The sequence below is a fragment of the Argopecten irradians genome, chromosome 10, assembly GCF_041381155.1.
Source record: "Argopecten irradians isolate NY chromosome 10, Ai_NY, whole genome shotgun sequence".
Lineage (NCBI taxonomy): Eukaryota > Metazoa > Mollusca > Bivalvia > Pectinida > Pectinidae > Argopecten > Argopecten irradians.
The window spans coordinates 27348608-27366278 of record NC_091143.1 but is presented as its reverse complement, the minus strand read 5'-3'; the positions used below and the strand labels follow the sequence as shown (position 1 = coordinate 27366278).

General features: G+C 37.2%; 1 protein-coding gene across 2 annotated transcripts in view; it reads left to right on the top strand.

Annotated features, from left to right (window-relative positions):
* The first annotated feature begins 17476 nt into the window (after positions 1–17476).
* The window catches only part of LOC138333533 (monocarboxylate transporter 4-like), a 37840-nt gene continuing 37645 nt past the window's right edge, over positions 17477–17671 (top strand). Inside the window, exon 1 of one of the 2 annotated variants that reach the window (XM_069281980.1) lies at positions 17477–17620. Coding sequence is in view for 1 of the 2 variants with exons in the window: in XM_069281978.1 (XP_069138079.1) it covers positions 17623–17632 (10 nt within the window). In the remaining variant the exon portion in view is untranslated. Of the gene's footprint in view, positions 17633–17671 lie in introns of both variants that reach the window. The other variant, XM_069281978.1, reaches the window with a different exon arrangement.

Here is a 17671-nt window from a genome sequence, read left to right as displayed (position 1 = left end):
TAATATGAAATCAATGTTATTTTTAGATTTTGTTTGGGAATAAGTTATTTTTATCTAATGTGCATTATAATATTTTGAATAATGTTCTCATTAAAACTATTATAATAATTGTGTTCATTAATATCTCAAGAAGGGTGTGACAAAAATGGCTTTAATTGTGTATTGACTTTTATGTAAATGGTAAATGCAGTTTCATTCTCGGTAACCCAGGTGCTATACACATATTAGTATATGTATTTCTGATACTGAGTTTCCGAGGATGACAGAGATTTGATTATAATTCTTTTGATATGAGATAATCAAGTGTTCACTTAATATTACTCATTCATTTGGTTCAACATTTAATTTTAGCAATACTTTGATCGTGATCTATTTCTCTTTGAGGTTGTCAAAAGAAACCAAGTTTTAAACGACACTAAAAATAAAATTACAGTACACGTCTCTTGAATGTTGTCAAATCCAATTATGATACATTGTCCAAGTTGTCAAGGTCACTATGTTGTAATACAAAGAAACTAGTAACTAATGGTTGTTATAGATTGTTATCTGACAGATTACACCCAAAAAGACAAACATGTACTGTAACGCGTGTTTCACAGAATGCTGTGCTTGACCCCCATAATATTGTATTTATTGTTGTATGCTGTGTATACACCTACATTTTTCATCGAAAGGCTGTTAAAATATATTATCTCTTCATGATGAAACATCCATCTGTCTTCTATTTATTTAATATTCATTTTAATTGTACACTCTGTACTACTGATTATGCTTAATTTATACAGTATTGACATTTTTGTTGTAACTGTTGTACTCAATGAAAATAAACATGTATGCTAATGTGTGTGCCTGTTACTTGTCTTGTTAATAAGGAAAACCACATCTGTAGGGAACATGGCTGTGTAATATCCATGCTCCAATCATTAATTAACATAAATGGGGGGGATGAGAAAAAATTAAAACCCCTATTGCATGGCATGTTCTAGAAGCAAAATAAAATCAAAATGAAGGTGCATCCTTGCTGAAGATGCGGAATTTAGTTCGACTAAAGTTGCCCACATGCCCTAGCCTATGGAAGCAATTATATCCCGTTAGGTCTCCATTTTGAAGTGAGGAAATTTCACATGCTTGTTGAAAACACTCCAATCGATGATGGGCGGTCAAACCCAAGATATTCTGGAGTAGAAACATCCCACCAGAGGAATCTTCCCGACCACACATTTTTGGAACATGGCCATAACTATCGCCTTCAAGGCAAGCAAAATTCAATGAAATTTTGTATAAACCTTCTAAAGCAAAAGGCCAATCAAAATTGTGAATTATATGGTCCCCACCCCCTGGGGGCTGTGGGAGGAACCAAAAGGGGTAAAATTGACTATAATTTCAAAAATCTTCTCCACTCACAGATGTGATGGAATCAAATACTCTTCAAAGAAAAAAAAGGTCTAAAATTGTGAATTATATGACCCTGTGGTCTCGGGTTTCTCCTTGGGGAAGGGGTTAAGTTTACTATTAGTTTATATAGGGAAAACACATTTTTGAGCATTATTTGGTCATTGTCAGAATTATCCCTATGAAATGGCCATTGAATCCTATTAACAAATTTTCCATGACTGACTCCCAGGGGCCTTGGGGGTGGGGCCAAAAGGGGTCAAATTTGCTAAAACTTAAAAAAATCTTCTTCTGAAATGTTTTGCCCAATTTTCATTGGAAACGAGTCAAACTTGGTTAGAATTATTAGCCTGAGATAGCATTTTTATATCATATCCACATTGGTCCTGGCCGACCCCCTGGGGGCAGAGAGGCGGGGCTAAATAAGGGTTAAATAGGCTAAAACTTCAAAAACCTTCTTCTGAAATTCTGGAACTGGTAGAATCAAATACTCTTCGTAGATGGAAAGGTCTTAAGGTCCTTTACAAAAATTGTGAATTATATGATCTTGGATCTCATGTTTCCCCCTGGGGAGTTGGTCGAGTTTACTATAGTTTATATAGGAAAAAAACATTTATGAATGTTATTTGCTTATTTTGCATAGGAAATTAGTCAAACTGGGTTAGAATTATTAGCCTGAGATAGCATTTTATCGTCATATCCATATTGGTCCTGGTCGACCCCCATGGGCCTTAGGGGCGGGGCCAAAAAGAGTCAAATAGGCTAAAAATCTTCTTCTGAATTCACAGAATTGATGGAACCAAATACTCTTCATAGATTGGAAGGTCTTAAGGCCCTTTACACAAATTGTGAATTTCAGGGCCCTGGGATCTCAGATTTTCCCCTGGGGAGGGTGTCAAATTTACTATAGTCTATATAGGAAAAACACATTTATGAACATTATTTGCTCAGTTTTAATAGGAAATGAGTCAAACTGGGTTAGAATTACTAGCCTGAAATAGTATTTTAACACCATATCCATATTGGTCCTGACTGACCCGCAGGGGCCAGAGGGGCGGGGCCAAAATGGGTAAAATTTCAAAAATCTTCTTCTGAATTCACAGGTTTGATGGAACCAAATAATCTCCATAGATTAAAAAGTGAAATTAATAAAATCACTGACACTGACTGACTTCTTGTTTGGTTTTGTTGTTTAACGTTGGCAAAGCAAATTGGAATTTTAAGCATAAGGTTTGGTAACATAATACACTAACTATCAAAAGGAAAGACAAAAAATAAAAATCTCATACGAAAGTTCAACTTTAAAGTTTATTTTAACTCGTAATTAATTTTTATAGATATGAACCAACTTTGCGATGCTCTTTCTGTATCAGCACTCTGGTGACCGTCAAGGCCTCTTGGGCCTCTTGTTTTCTAATCCCTGCTTGATGAACAACATTGCTGGGCTGACAGTGGAGAAACCTGATTCATAAGAATATGCAATCACTTCGTTACCACTGACATGACCCGGCTGTCCTAAGTGATCTCCTTCCTCCGAGGCAGGAAGGAAGCAAGACGACCACACACCGAAAGGTCCGATAAGGGATCTCAAGACCCTCCTAAACATTGGCAGACATGTATGAACACCCGGAGCCAACTGGGAATGACACGGAGAAAAGAAGCAAAACAAGAACTATTTTCTCGTAGAAGGAGGTTTCATGTAAACTTTCTTCTTTCCCTTGCCCACGAAGGCAGTCTTAGACTTCGTTTAACAGCACGCTGCTTCCGATTTGGTCTAGCTTTCTCTATAGGAGGCACAGAAACTTGTTAAGAAACAGAATCACTAGACCCGGACTTCCTAAAAAAAATACTAGAGACCACACAGTCCTCTTTCTGATCCTTCTGTACATTTTGTACATCAGTTTAGTCAAGACACCACCAAACAGAGAAGGTCTATTGGCAAAGTCCGGAATCGGGATAGGAAATGCTCACATACCTGCATGACATGTAAAACGGAGCAACGGTGAGCAAGCATTACATCAGCTAGCAGCAAGCACTGCAAGATATTTTCCGTGCCATGAAGACACATTTCTTGGCTCCAGCTGGCTGTAGGGCTTCATCTCATTCATGTTATGGATGATACAGTTAGAAAGATCTACATCTTATAGACCAGACACACCATAGTCTATAAAGAGGTAGTTTCTACTCCTAGTTAGCGCTCATCATACAGGGAGTGGGGCGACTGGTTCGACCGATGTCAGTATAATCAGACTGGGTTGGGTTTGTTGATTGGTGTCTTCGGCGGCATGCTTCAGTGATATAGCAATATAAACAGTGAAAGAGTTCCACTCTACAAAAAGACACAACACGAAAAATCGCCTTCTCCCAAAACACGCATCACATACTTCAAACCCACGATACACCGCATACATGGGAGGCCGTCCTTATATGACCCTTGCTGTAGGACGTAAATAAAACCAAACTAGACTAGACACCCGAAAGGCTGCCCTGAAACGCCAAGAGCACGAGTGATCGAACAGATTTCTATGCCACATGATCCCATTCTTTGGCCAAAGCAGTGGATGCAATGGTGCCCTCGGTCGAGGTAATATAATCATTTCCTGGAGCATACCTAGGACGGACCAAAAAGCTGGTGAAGAAAGAATCATCGGTGGCGCAGGTGGTGGGCAACATCCACACGCATCCCCAATTCGCCCCTTGTCAAATTCCCCGATGTTTATTCACTATTAACATAATCCATTCAGTCCAAATCAAGTCCCTCACTACGGACAAAGCGTACACATTTTAGGTCATCTGACCCCTTTGGGTGGCCCCAAAAGGGCAAATTTCCTTAATTTTAGCTTTAAAATCCTACTCCTCCTTCATCGTTGGATGGATATTATCCATATTTGGAGTAAAACGTTGTTGGGAAAGGGCAATCATATTTTATATAAATAAGCTCGGTCCGACCCCTAGGGGCTGAGGGATGGGGCCCCAAAATGGCAATTTTTCTTATTTTAAGCTTTAAAATCCTACTCCTCCTTCATCCTTGTGTTGATTTCATCCATATTTGGTGTGAAACATCATTAGGGAAGGACAGTCATATTTTATATAAATGAGCCTGGTCCGACCCCTAGGGGCTGAGGGGTGGGGCCCCAAAATGGCAAATTTTCTTATTTTAAGCTTTAAAATCCTACTCCTCCTTCATCCTTGTGTTGATTTCATCCATATTTGGTGTGAAACATCATTAGGGAAGGACAGTCATATTTTATATAAATGAGCCTGGTCCGACCCCAAGGGGCTGAGGGGTGGGGCCCCAAAATGGGAAATTTTCTTGATTTAAGATTTTAAATCCTACTCCTCCCTCATTCTTGGATGGATGGCATCCATATTAGGGGTAAAACATCATTGGGGAAGGGCAATCATATTTTATATAAATGAGCCTGGTCCTACCCCTAGGGGCTGAGGGGTGGGGCCCCAAATGGGAAATTTTCTTAATTTTAGCTTTAAAATCCTACTCCTCCTTCATCCTTGGATGGATTTTATCCATATTTGGTGTGAAACATGATTGGGAAAGGGCAATCATATCTTATATAAATGAGCCTAGTCCGACCCCAAGGGGCAGAGGGGCGGGGCCCCAAAAGGGGAAATTTTCTTAATTTAAGCTTTAAAATCCTACTACTCCTCCTTCTTCCTTTCATGGAATTCATCCAAATTTGGTGTGAATCATCATTGGGGAAGGGCAATCATATTTTATATAAATGAGCCGGTCTGACCCCAAGAGGCAAAGGGGTGGGGCGCCAAAAGGGGAATTTTTTAATATAAGTTTTAAAGTTTTACTTCTCCTTCATCCTTGGATGGATTCATCCATATTTGGTGTGAAACATCATTGGGGAAGAACAATCATATTTTATATAAACGAGTTAGATCTGACCCCAGGGGGCAGAGGGGCAGGGCCCCAAAAGGGCAAGTTTTGTTAATTTAGGCTTTAAAATCCTACTCCTTCTTTATCCTTGGATGGATGGCAACTAAATTTGGTGTGAAACGTTGTTGGGAAAGGGCAATCATATTTTATTTAAATAAGCCTGCTCCGATCCCTAGGGGCAGAGGGGCGGGGCCCGAAAAGGGGGAATTTTCTTAATTAAAGGTTTAAAATCCTACTCCTCCTTCTTCCTTTGATGGATTTCATCCATATTAGGTGTGAAATATCATTGACAAAGGGCAATTATAATTTATATAAATGAGCTTGCTCCGACCCCTAGGGACTAAGGGGTTGGGCCCCAAAAGGTGAAATTTTCTGAATTTTAGCTTAAAAATCATACTCCTCCTTAACTCTTGAGTGGATTTCATTCATATTTGGTGTGAAACATGATTGGAGAAGGACAATCATATTTTGTATAAACAAGTTAGGTCCGACCCCTGGGGACAGATGGGTGGGACTCAGAAGGGGAACTTTGATAAAATTTGGCTTCAAAATCCTACTCCTCCTTTTACCCTTGAGTGACATTCTTCCATATTTGGTGTAAAACATCATTAGGGGAGGTAAATCATATTTTTTATAAAAATTTTGGTATTCCAAAATGGCCACTGGCCAACTTCCTGTTTTCAGGTTTCGGACTCCGATCTCGATGAAAATTGATCCATAGGTGTTTTAATGGATGACGAACAGCATACAAACATTTTTTTAAAGATTTTGGTATTCCAAGATGGCCGCTGGTCCACTTCCTGTTTTCAGGTCTCGGACTCTGATCTCGATGAAAATTGGTCGTAAGGGGTTTTAATGGATAACGAACATCATACAAACATTTTTTTTAAAGATTTTGGTATTCCAAGATGGCCGCTGGTCCACTTCCTGTTTTCAGGTTTCGGTCTCCGACCTCAACGAAAATTGGTCTATAAGGGTTTTAATGGATGACAAACAACATGCAAACATTTTTGTAAAGATTTTGGTATTCCAAGATGGCTGCTGGCCCATTTCCTGTTTTCAGGTTAAGGTCTCTAATCTTCAAGAAAATTGGTCTTTAGGGGTTTTAATGGATGACGAACAACATACAAACATTTTTTTAAAGATTTTGGTATTCCAAGATGGCCGCTGGCCCACCTGTTTTCAGGTTTCGGTCTCCGACCTCAACGAAAATTGGTCTATAAGGGTTTTAAGGGATGGCGAACAACATGCAAACATTTTCGTAAAGATTTTGGTATTCCAAGATGGCCGCTGGGCCAACTTCCTGTTTTTTTTATTTTGGTCTTTGATTTCAATGAAAATTAATATAAAGGGGTATCAAAGGATGCTGATCAATATGATAAAAAAATTTGAAAGATTGTCAATGGACCAACCTCCTTTTTCAATTTTTTGTCGGCTATTCATTGGATATGAAAGTACCTAAAAAATTCGTTCAAGATGTTTATACACTGAGCAACTGCATTCTTGATTTGTTGCAGGTGGGGATGGGGAGGAGGAGGGAAAGGGTCGTTTGGGGATTATGTATTGCTGTCCGATACAATGAGTACTTGTTTTAGCTTAAGAATCCTACTCCTCCTTAACCCTTGAGTGGATTTCATGCATATTTTGTGTAAAACATCGTAAGGGAAGGACTGTCATATTTTATTTAAACAAGTTAGATCCGACCCCAGGGGACAGAGGGGCGGGGCTCAGAAGGGGGAATTTTGATGAAATTGGCTTTAAAAACCTACTCCTTCTTAACCCTTGAGCGGATTAATGCATCCATATTTTGTGACGGCCATCTCGTGTTGTTGTGTTGTCGCCTTGTCGTGTTGTCGCCTTGTCGAGTTGTCACGATCTCACACTGCGACAACCCGAGATTTAACAGTTAAAATGTTGACTTGTCGCGTTTTCGAACCGCGACAAGTCGACAACACGACAAGACGACAAGTCGACAACACGACAAGTCGACATTTCAAACACGCTAATTAGCGAGTACAGAATCTCGTGTTGTCGCGGTAAAATGTCGACTTGTCGTGTTGTCGACTTGTCATGTTGTCGAGTTGTCGACTTGTCGCCTTCCTGTTACACATGCGCAAATCATATGGAATAGCCACTATCTTTGAATATAGGAAACTGAAGTCAGTGCTTGTACCATATATCATGGTGGCATATGTCTGCCATCGATTTTGCCGACTTACGACTTAATAATGTCGACATCGTTAAGGCATTAAGTCGACATCATATCGGAAGATGTCGACATAAACAGAAGAATATGTCGACTTACCACATGTACATGCCCACATAATGATTCCAAGCTATTTATGTAGACAGTCGGTAACTCGGCGATTAATGTGTTTATGCTCGGGTGTGACACCGACTTGTCAGTTATTGATGTCGACATCTAAACTAAAAGATGTCGACATCTGGTCTTGAATGTGGAAATCAAAGGCCACCCTTTCATAGACCACTGTGTATATGCAGCAAAAGCCATACAGCAGAGATCGACGTTGATTTTGTTAATTAAGTTTTTATTTATTTGATTTCAAAATAAAAAAAAAATGTGATCCTGCACATCCCGGCCATGAAACTGTAGTCTGCGTGTACGTAGCTGTTAGCCCGAGCCAAGGAAGTGTACAACGAATTATTAATATATATAACCGTGGGTTGAAAATTCGTTTCAAAGCTGTGTGTGTGTGTTATTGATTGGCATTCGTACCAAGTCCATGTAGTACATACCGTAATATACTATATTAAAAGAATGAATGAAAAAAAAATAAAAAAAAATAAAATAAAAAAAAGATTTTTTTATGTTGTATTTTCTTGTGAATCCCGAAAAATACCAGTTACGTAATTTAAAAGTCATAAAGGTCACAGTACAGGTACACAATACACATTGGGAAACCAGCTACAATGTATACTTGTTAGCTTGGCCTGTCCATATACAATAAAATGTATATATACATAAATATTTACATCCCTCGATGCACTTATATAAAGGCACAACGAATTTTTGTTACGGTCTTAATGGTCAGATTCAACCTTTGGGCTAAAAATCCTCCAGGGACGCGGTTTTAAACTCCCAACTCGCGATACATCTGCATCTATTTTTCGTAGTAAAAACATGCGTTCTTTGTAGTCAAACGTAGTAAAAAAAAAAGTCATGTGCTTATACCTCATTCATGCCATTGGCCGGAATATACAATTGTGTTGTGGGTAACTAGTGATCACGTGATTTTGTGTTTACTTCCAAATATGGTGATAGTTTGCTTGCTATTTCTTCGGAGAAATTGATTTATTTGAAAATATTTAGACTCCAAAATGTCTTTAATATTGCATGCATATCATTTTGACTTGCACATATGCACTGTTTTACTAAAAATAATGAACTGAATGAGTTATAAAACTGACATTTCCACGTTTTATATATAAATGATATAATACGAATTGACCAATTCAATAGGTCTAACCATCTAATCTAGGATTAGCGAAGATCGGCTACTCCCGGCTAAATTCGTAGAATTCTAAATCTATATTTATATAATTTATTATCTGCTTTAGGGTTCAGAACATATACATATAACACAGAGAAAATAAGGCCAAATTATGTATAAATACCAGGTCAGAGAAATCACTCTATTTTGGAAGTAAACACACACTCGTGTGATCACTAGTTACCCACTAAAACAATTCCATATTTATTTCGGCCAATGGCATGAATGAGGTATAATCACGTGACTTGTTTTACTACGTTTTACTACAAAGAACGCGTGCTTTGTACCATTATGGGGGAAATCCTCCGCGGATCGTGGTTTCATTTCCACCATTTGAAATTGTTAGCAATACTATCATATCATAGTTTATTTTCCATATTATTTCCAAACAAATAGTTATAAGTTTCCGCATAGCCCAAATAGCTTTTTGGGAATCTAATACATACATGTATGTACACATATACTATGAAACAGGGCTTATGCTTCCCGCCTGGTAAATTGGGACCTAGGACCTAACTCATTATGCTTCGGTAGGTTCCGTACGAAAAATTATCATTTTGTTTCTTCATAGATTGAAAGGTCTCAAGGCCCACTACCAATATTGTGAATTTCATGGCCCTGGGGTCTCGGGAATTTTCCCCAGGGTCCCGAAGAACAAATGAACATGGCGGTGACGGTTAAAGTAAGTGAGCTACACGATGTTTAAATGGAGTTTCTACAAAGTACGGGTCATGACACCTCCAAAGGAGATTGTGGATGAACACAGTTATGGGTATTGTTTACCACCACAAGCGTAGATTTTGTGATTTTGGCTTGGTTTTTGAGGTGCCCATTAGAGCCGAGACGACAATTCGACCGGACAGGGAAATGTCTACCTAGCATATTTTCCGTAAATTTCCCGATTCATCAAGCCATATCTTCGTCAATACTTGGCCAATTTTGTTCATCAAGCACTCAATGGAAAGATAAATTATTTCTCTTTAAGGTAAGATATCCGTCAATGTTGTATAGAACCCATTTATTAAAATAATCACGGTTTTAAAAAAATAAGTCCGTTTTTCTCGACCGCCGAGTTCATACCCTTGATACTATAATATATATATATACTGTTAGTTTAAAAAAGGTGTGCCAGGTCCCTGTGGTACAGTGTATGTATTTGTTTCATTCTGTATCCGAACTCTGGTGACCAATCAGAAAAAAAAACATGCATGGCTGACAGGTGGCTATGTGTTTTGTTATTCCTGCTATATAGACTTCATTTTTAGTTTTCCCATGTTATAAAACAGAAAACAGGAAAGAAAAAGGTAAAAAATTACAGAAATAGAGAAAAGATCCATCTTTAATTGGCATGATTTACATCAGTCAGTAGTGGGTACCAAGTTCATTAAACTTTTTAAATGTGCAACTGCAGGGGCGTAGGAAGGAAAGGGTCCTCCTGCACATTTTTTGTACTTCATTTTAGAAAATTTTGCCGCTTTGCGGCGCATTTCCTAAAAGTTCAAGCAAGAATGTTCAAACCTTTAATAATAAAAATTCAATACACACGAACTAGACTAAAATCAAGGGATTCTACTATTTCAAAAATGTTTCTTAAAATATTAAATTGTTTATATGTCTAAGCAAGACAATTAAATCAATTCATTTTTTTTTAGTTAAACAACAATTTGCTGATGGTGTGAAGTCGTATGTTGAGATCGAGCAGGGTTGCATAATGATATGACGACATTCACAATTATAATTCTTTGACTACTGTTGTTTTCTCTTGACTAATATCACTTCTGACACCATTTGTCGCGTTTCCCAATAACCACAAATTCACTTAAAGTAATATTTACAATTTATTAACAACACTCAAAATATGTACAGGATGACGAAACACAGTGGATACGAAATAAGACCTAAAATCCTAACGTCACTACGTTGACGATCTCAACTTTCCAGTTAAGAAACAAATCTAAGCGGAATATCTCTAATTCCCAGCGAAATGAAGAAAAGCCTAAGTCCCGCTCCCAGCGAAACACTACTATCCAAAAGCGCACTCAATTAGTCCCAATCCCAGGGTAAGCACTCTTGTAAAATCCTGTCGAAAAAGCCCCGGTCCCAGGGCCGCAGCCCTTTTTATACCCCTTCATAATAATCTCATGCATAAACATAACCTTTATCTACAAAATACAAATATAGAATCTATCAGCTTCTAAATTAGGGAATCTAAGTAAAGATTTAAGGAAATACCCTTAGACTAAATATAAGCTCAGCCGAGCATCTAAATTAGGGAATCTAAGTAAAGACTTCAGGAATTTCCCCTATACTAAATATACACCCGATACATCCAAAATGAAGCTAAATATATACTTTCCAAGCAAAGCTAAATAAAGACTCCAAGTGACCCCTAAAATAATTCTGTGAATTCCCCTAAACTAAATATATACAATGCCATCTCTCTGAGAAGCAGGTCAACTGGACCCTAAAAGGTTGCCTAGAGTTCAGGCTCCTGTACACAGCCTCCCTATACACTAGTACCATTCCTAATTAGTTACGGCTACTTGACCAAGTGTCTAGGTTTCCCCCAGACCCAAACTGGACAGAACCGACCAATTTACACCCTTTAATGAACATTTGACTCGGGTAATAAAATAATAATCTAGACACTATGGAACTAATTTCTTACTCTTACCACCAAATGAATGAACGTAACAATTTCTAAATGCAGGTAAATGTAAATCGAAAAATTACCACGTTAAGAACGCATTAAAATACTCAAAATACACAGTAAAACTCATCTTGGCCATTCCAAATCGTAATATTTTTCGCGGGGGAGACCCCCGGACCCCCAGAACACCAAAGTCTCGCGCATTCGGCGCTCGCAAAATCATCAAAATCGTAATTTATTCCGGGGGAGATCCCCGGACCCTCAAAACACCAATATCTCGCGCATTCGGCGTTCGCAAAATCATCAAAATACATCGTAAAACTTGTCTCAGCCATTCTAAATCGTAATATTTTTTCCGGGAGAGACCCCGGACTTCCAAACACCAAAATATCGACTCTTCGACGCTCGCACGCCATTTTGCATATTCATTAATTTCCTGTTAGCGTCGCCATTGATATGCATGTGTACAAGGATTATATGTAATGATTTATGAGAAAAAGTATATAAAGTATTATGGTTGTGTTGTGGTTGTGTGTAATCTCCTCCTGAGTGACCTATTGCAATTGTCTTTTGGTCGGTATCATCCAGTGTCTGTGGTAAACAATTTACAATCTTCTTAATAACCAAGAACCTCATACATGGACATGTTATTGGGCCATAGCATGCTGGGATGAAGGGATACAAAGTTTGTTCAAATCAATGATCTTGACCTATGTGCCAAGTCACAGGGCTGAGACATACATGTATTTATTTGTTTGTTTAAAAGCAAAACATTATTTATAACTGTGCATATCGGAATTTAGGTGACTGTTAGACTTATATATCCTTATTGCCTTCTGCTCATTCTCAACTCTCATCCATTTGTAAACAATTCAAATTTTAACAAACTTCTTCTCCACAACACGGTTTTTCTCATTTTACAGCAAGTACAAACAACAACAATCAAATAACAATCATGAATATTTTGTATTGATATCATTTTTTTGCAAATTTTCAGCAAAACAAACATGTTTCAAATTAAATTAATACACATATTTGATTAATATATTTGATCTGCATTCATTATTGAATTTAAAAAAAAAATGAAAAAAAAATAAATTATATCATAGCAAAGGTACATGGTTTGTCATTTTAATCAAGGGAGATAAATCCGTTTTGAAGGATTTTCCACAAAGTGGAAAAGTTAAGATTAATTCACTTCCCATGCATTATTCAACCAAATTTAGCCTGGTACATTTCCTGGTCAACATCAATTATAATTTCAACACAAATGAATTAGATGATGTTTCAAGTAATTGTCGAGTATATATACATGAACTTTGACATCTGCCATGGCACAACATGTAATCTTCAATTTATCAATGTTTCACAATCAAAGTCTACTCTAAGCATTCTGTTTCAAATGGTGGAAATGAAATCACGATCCGTGGGGGATTTTCCCAATAATGGTACAAAACACGCGTTCTTTGTAGTCAAACGTAGTAAAACAAGTCACGTGATTTTACCTCATTCATGCCATTGGCCGAAATAAATATGGAATTGTATTATGGGTAACTAGTGATAACATGAGTGTGTGTTTACTTCCAAATAGAGTGATTACTCTGACCTGGTATTTATACATAATTAGGCCTTTTGAAGAAGATCTTATTTTCTCTGTGTTATATGTATATGTTCTGAACCCTAAAGCAGGTAATAATATATATAAATATAAATTTAGAATTCTACGAATTTAGCCGGGAGTAGCCGATCTTCGCTGATCCTAGATTAGACGTTTAGACCTATTGAATTGGTCAATTCGCATTATATCATTTATTTACAAAACGTGGAAATGACAGTTTTATAACTCGTTTCAGTTCATTATTTATAGTAAAATAATACATATGTGCAAGTCAAAATGATATGCATGCAATATTAATAACATTTTGGAGTCTAAATATTTTCAAATAAATCAATTTCTCCGAAGAAATGGCAAGCAAACTATCACCATATTTGGAAGTAAACACACAATCATGTGATCACTAGTTACCCATAATGCAATTGTATATTCCGGCCAATGGCATGAATGAGGTATAAGCACGTGACTTTTTTTACTACGTTTTTACTACAAAAAATAGATGCAGATAAATCCCGAGTTTGGAGCTAAAACCGCGTCCCGCGGGAGGTTTTGTAGCCCAAAGATTGAATCTGGCCATTAAGACCGTAACAAAAAATCGTTGTGCCTTTATTTAAGTGTATCGAGGGATGTAAATATTTATGTATATATATGGACAGGGCAAGCTAACAAGTAAAGCTGGTTTCCAAATGGGTATTGTGTATCTGTATTGTGACCTTTTTGGCTTTTAAATTACGTAACGGCTGGTATTTTTCGTGATTTGCAAAAAAAAATGAAATCTTGAAAAAATCACTGTAATATAGTATAGTACGGTATGTACCACATGGACTTGGTACGAATGCTAATCCACAAAGCACACACACACAGCTTTTAAACGAATTTTCAACCCACGGTTATATATATTAATAAATGATTATGGCCAAGAGGATGGAAATTCGTTGTACAAAGCAGAGTCCTTTTGCACTCTAACTTCCTCAGCTCGGACTAACAGTTACAATGTGTACATATACGCAGGCTACAGCTGCATGGCCGGGATGTGCAGGATCACAATTTTTAATTTTGAAATCAAATAAATAAAAACTTTTCTGAATTAACAAAATCAACGTCGAACTCTGCTGTATGGTGCCTTGCTGCATATACACAGTGCCCTATGAAAGGGTGGCCTTTGAATTCTACTTTCAAGACCAGATGTCGACATCTATAAGTTTAGATGTCGACATCGATAACTGACAAGTCGGTGTCACACTCGAGCATAAATACGATAAATCGCCGAGTTACCGACTTTCTACATAATTATCTTGGAATCATTATGTGGGCAGGTTCATGTGGTAAGTCGACATATTCTTCTGTTTATGTCGACATCTTCCGATATGATGTCGGCAACTCGATGGCAGAAATATGCCACCATAAAATTGCAATATTTTCTAATTTTCGGATTAACGGGCCTTCGAACTATTAGGCCTTAGCGGTTCGAGTGACCTTAAAATGACTGCGTACTGATCAGACGGCGTGACCAGACCATTATTACACGATTATCATATAATAAACAAATTATTGAAATTCATAGTTCAGAGAAAAATACTTTGACAACTCTCGGTAAAGAAATTGCTATCAAATATCTTCATCTAGCTACAAACACATGCACACAATTATTTTCATTAGCAATCCAATATGGCGAGTGTTATCCATTGTTTGCGCATGTGTAACAGGAAGGCGACAAGTCGACAACACGACAACACGACAAGTCGACAACTCGACAACACGACAAGTCGACATTTTACCACGACAACACGAGATTCTGTACGCGCTAAATAGCGTGCTTGAAATGTCGACTTGTCGTGTTGTCGACTTGTCGTCTTGTCGTGTTGTCGACTTGTCGCGGTTCGAAAACGCGACAAGTGGACATTTTAACTGTTAAATCTCGGGTTGTCGCAGTGTGAGACCGCGAAACTCGACAAGGCGACAACACAACAACACGAGATGGCCGTAATCAGCCACCATACGCCAACCAGTTACTGTTAAGCTTACGAAGACTTGCTAAGTCCGATACATTACATGAAGTTTTCTTGATTTTAACGGCTAGCGTTCTTGTGAATTTAAAAGAAATCCGTGTGATATAAGTAATGAAACAATGTACCTTTTATTTGGCAAAAGTATCTGGCCATGATTTATTAGTCAAAAGTCGTCAAAGCAACCCATGTTAGTTTTCTAAAAAGGAAACCAAAACATATCCGGAAATGGTAATATTTCTAATGTTATATTTTTCCGAAAATGTTCTTCAATGCTAAGTGGATATTCAGATACGAAAATGTTTACTTATTAGTTTTTTTGTCTTTGAAGAGACATTGATGAAATTGATAATTTAGCAATTAAATATTTTTATTAAACCCCGAAATTCAACACTGCACACTTATGTATAGTTAATGAATTCTATATTTAAATGAAAAACCAATTTCTTTATTCCTTTGTTTGAGTCCTTCATTCACAGCATCTATGAGTGGCCTTGGCACTTTGATGTAATTATCAGTGCCATTTATTTCAGGTAATTGTCCTCAAAGAAAGGCCTACATATAACCAAACTATCTAATACGCATTGTTGTTTCATACGCTACTTTCTTCAACTTACGATATTGAGTTTGTAAATGCTGGAAAACACTCGCTGATTGTGACTTTACTTACGATATTGAGTTTGTAAATGCTGGAAAACACTCGCATAGTGTGACTTTACTTACGATATTGAGTTTGTAAATGCTGGAAAACACTCGCTTATTGTGACTTTACTTACGATATTGAGTTTGTAAATGCTGGAAAACACTCGCTTAGTGTGACTTTACTTACGATATTGAGTTTGTAAATGCTGGAAAACACTCGCTTAGTGTGACTTTACTTACGATATTGAGTTTGTAAATGCTGGAAAACACTCGCTTATTGTGACTTTACTTACGATATTGATGTTTGTAAATGCTGGAAAACACTCGCTGATTGTGACTTTACTTACGATATTGAGTTTGTAAATGCTGGAAAACACTCGCTTATTGTGACTTTACTTACGATATTGAGTTTGTAAATGCTGGAAAACACTCGCTGATTGTGACTTTACTTACGATATTGAGTTTGTAAATGCTGGAAAACACTCGCTTATTGTGACTTTACTTACGATATTGAGTTTGTAAATGCTGGAAAACACTCGCTGATTGTGACTTTACTTACGATATTGAGTGTATAAATGCTGGAAAACACTCGCTTATTGTGACTTTACTTACGATATTGAGTTTGTAAATGCTGGAAAAACACTCGCTGATTGTGACTTTACTTACGATATTGAGTTTGTAAATGCTGGAAAACACTCGCTTATTGTGACTTTACTTACGATATTGAGTTTGTAAATGCTGGAAAACACTCGCTTATTGTGACTTTACTTACGATATTGAGTTTGTAAATGCTGGAAAACACCTCGCTTAGTGTGACTTTACTTACGATATTGAGTTTGTAAATGCTGGAAAACACTCGCTGATTGTGACTTTACTTACGATATTGAGTTTGTAAATGCTGGAAAACACTCGCTGATTGTGACTTTACTTGATTTGTAAATGCTGGAAAACACTCGCTGATTGTGACTTACTTACGATATTGAGTTTGTAAATGCTGGAAAACACTCGCTGATTGTGACTTTACTTACGATATTGAGTTTGTAAATGCTGGAAAACACTCGCTGATTGTGACTTTACTTACGATATTGAGTTTGTAAATGCTGGAAAACACTCGCTGATTGTGACTTTACTTACGATATTGAGTTTGTAAATGCTGGAAAACACTCGCTTATTGTGACTTTACAACAACCTTGTGTGAGGAAAATGACATATAAACAACAACTACATGCATTAATTATTTATGTTATAACATAATGATCTATAATTCCACATGTGTATTAAATTCCATGTATTTTGATATTAAATGTTACTGGATAAAGGGGAGTAACCAAAACACATACAATACAAAAACGTAATGATGCTAAATACGTGTCAATATTTCAGAAATTGTAACTCTGAATTCTTTATAGAGAGAACTGATTCTAAATATACCTTTTGAATTTATAATTTAAGAAATACGAAGTTATAGGTTTATTATGCTTTAACTTACTAATATACTAACGCCATTTTATGCCATTGTGACAGACATATAACTCCTATCTCGTGGATTACATCTTGTGATTGGTAGGGGGAACATATAATTTGGCTCCTTTTTTTTCTAAATGAATGTTCAGACTTCAGTCAAAACTTAGAGTGTTTTCCCTTATGTAACTATAGCGTAAATTGTCATTATCGAATTTATTAGATGCCACCGTTCCTATCAAGATAGTTTGGAAAAAATGTTAAACCCAATTTTACTCTTTTCGTTGCAGGATGCGAGAAAAATAAATGGTTCTATCAGGCATCATTATCAGAACTATTTAACAACTCGACAAGCTTATGACTGACAAGCCTCTGTTAGACGTATCCCAATTTACGTGACGGGCCCATGGAAAACTCTTTCAAGCATCTTATGACAAGGTATGGAAGGAGGTAAGTTACATGTAGCTTTTTATACTTCCACATACGTTT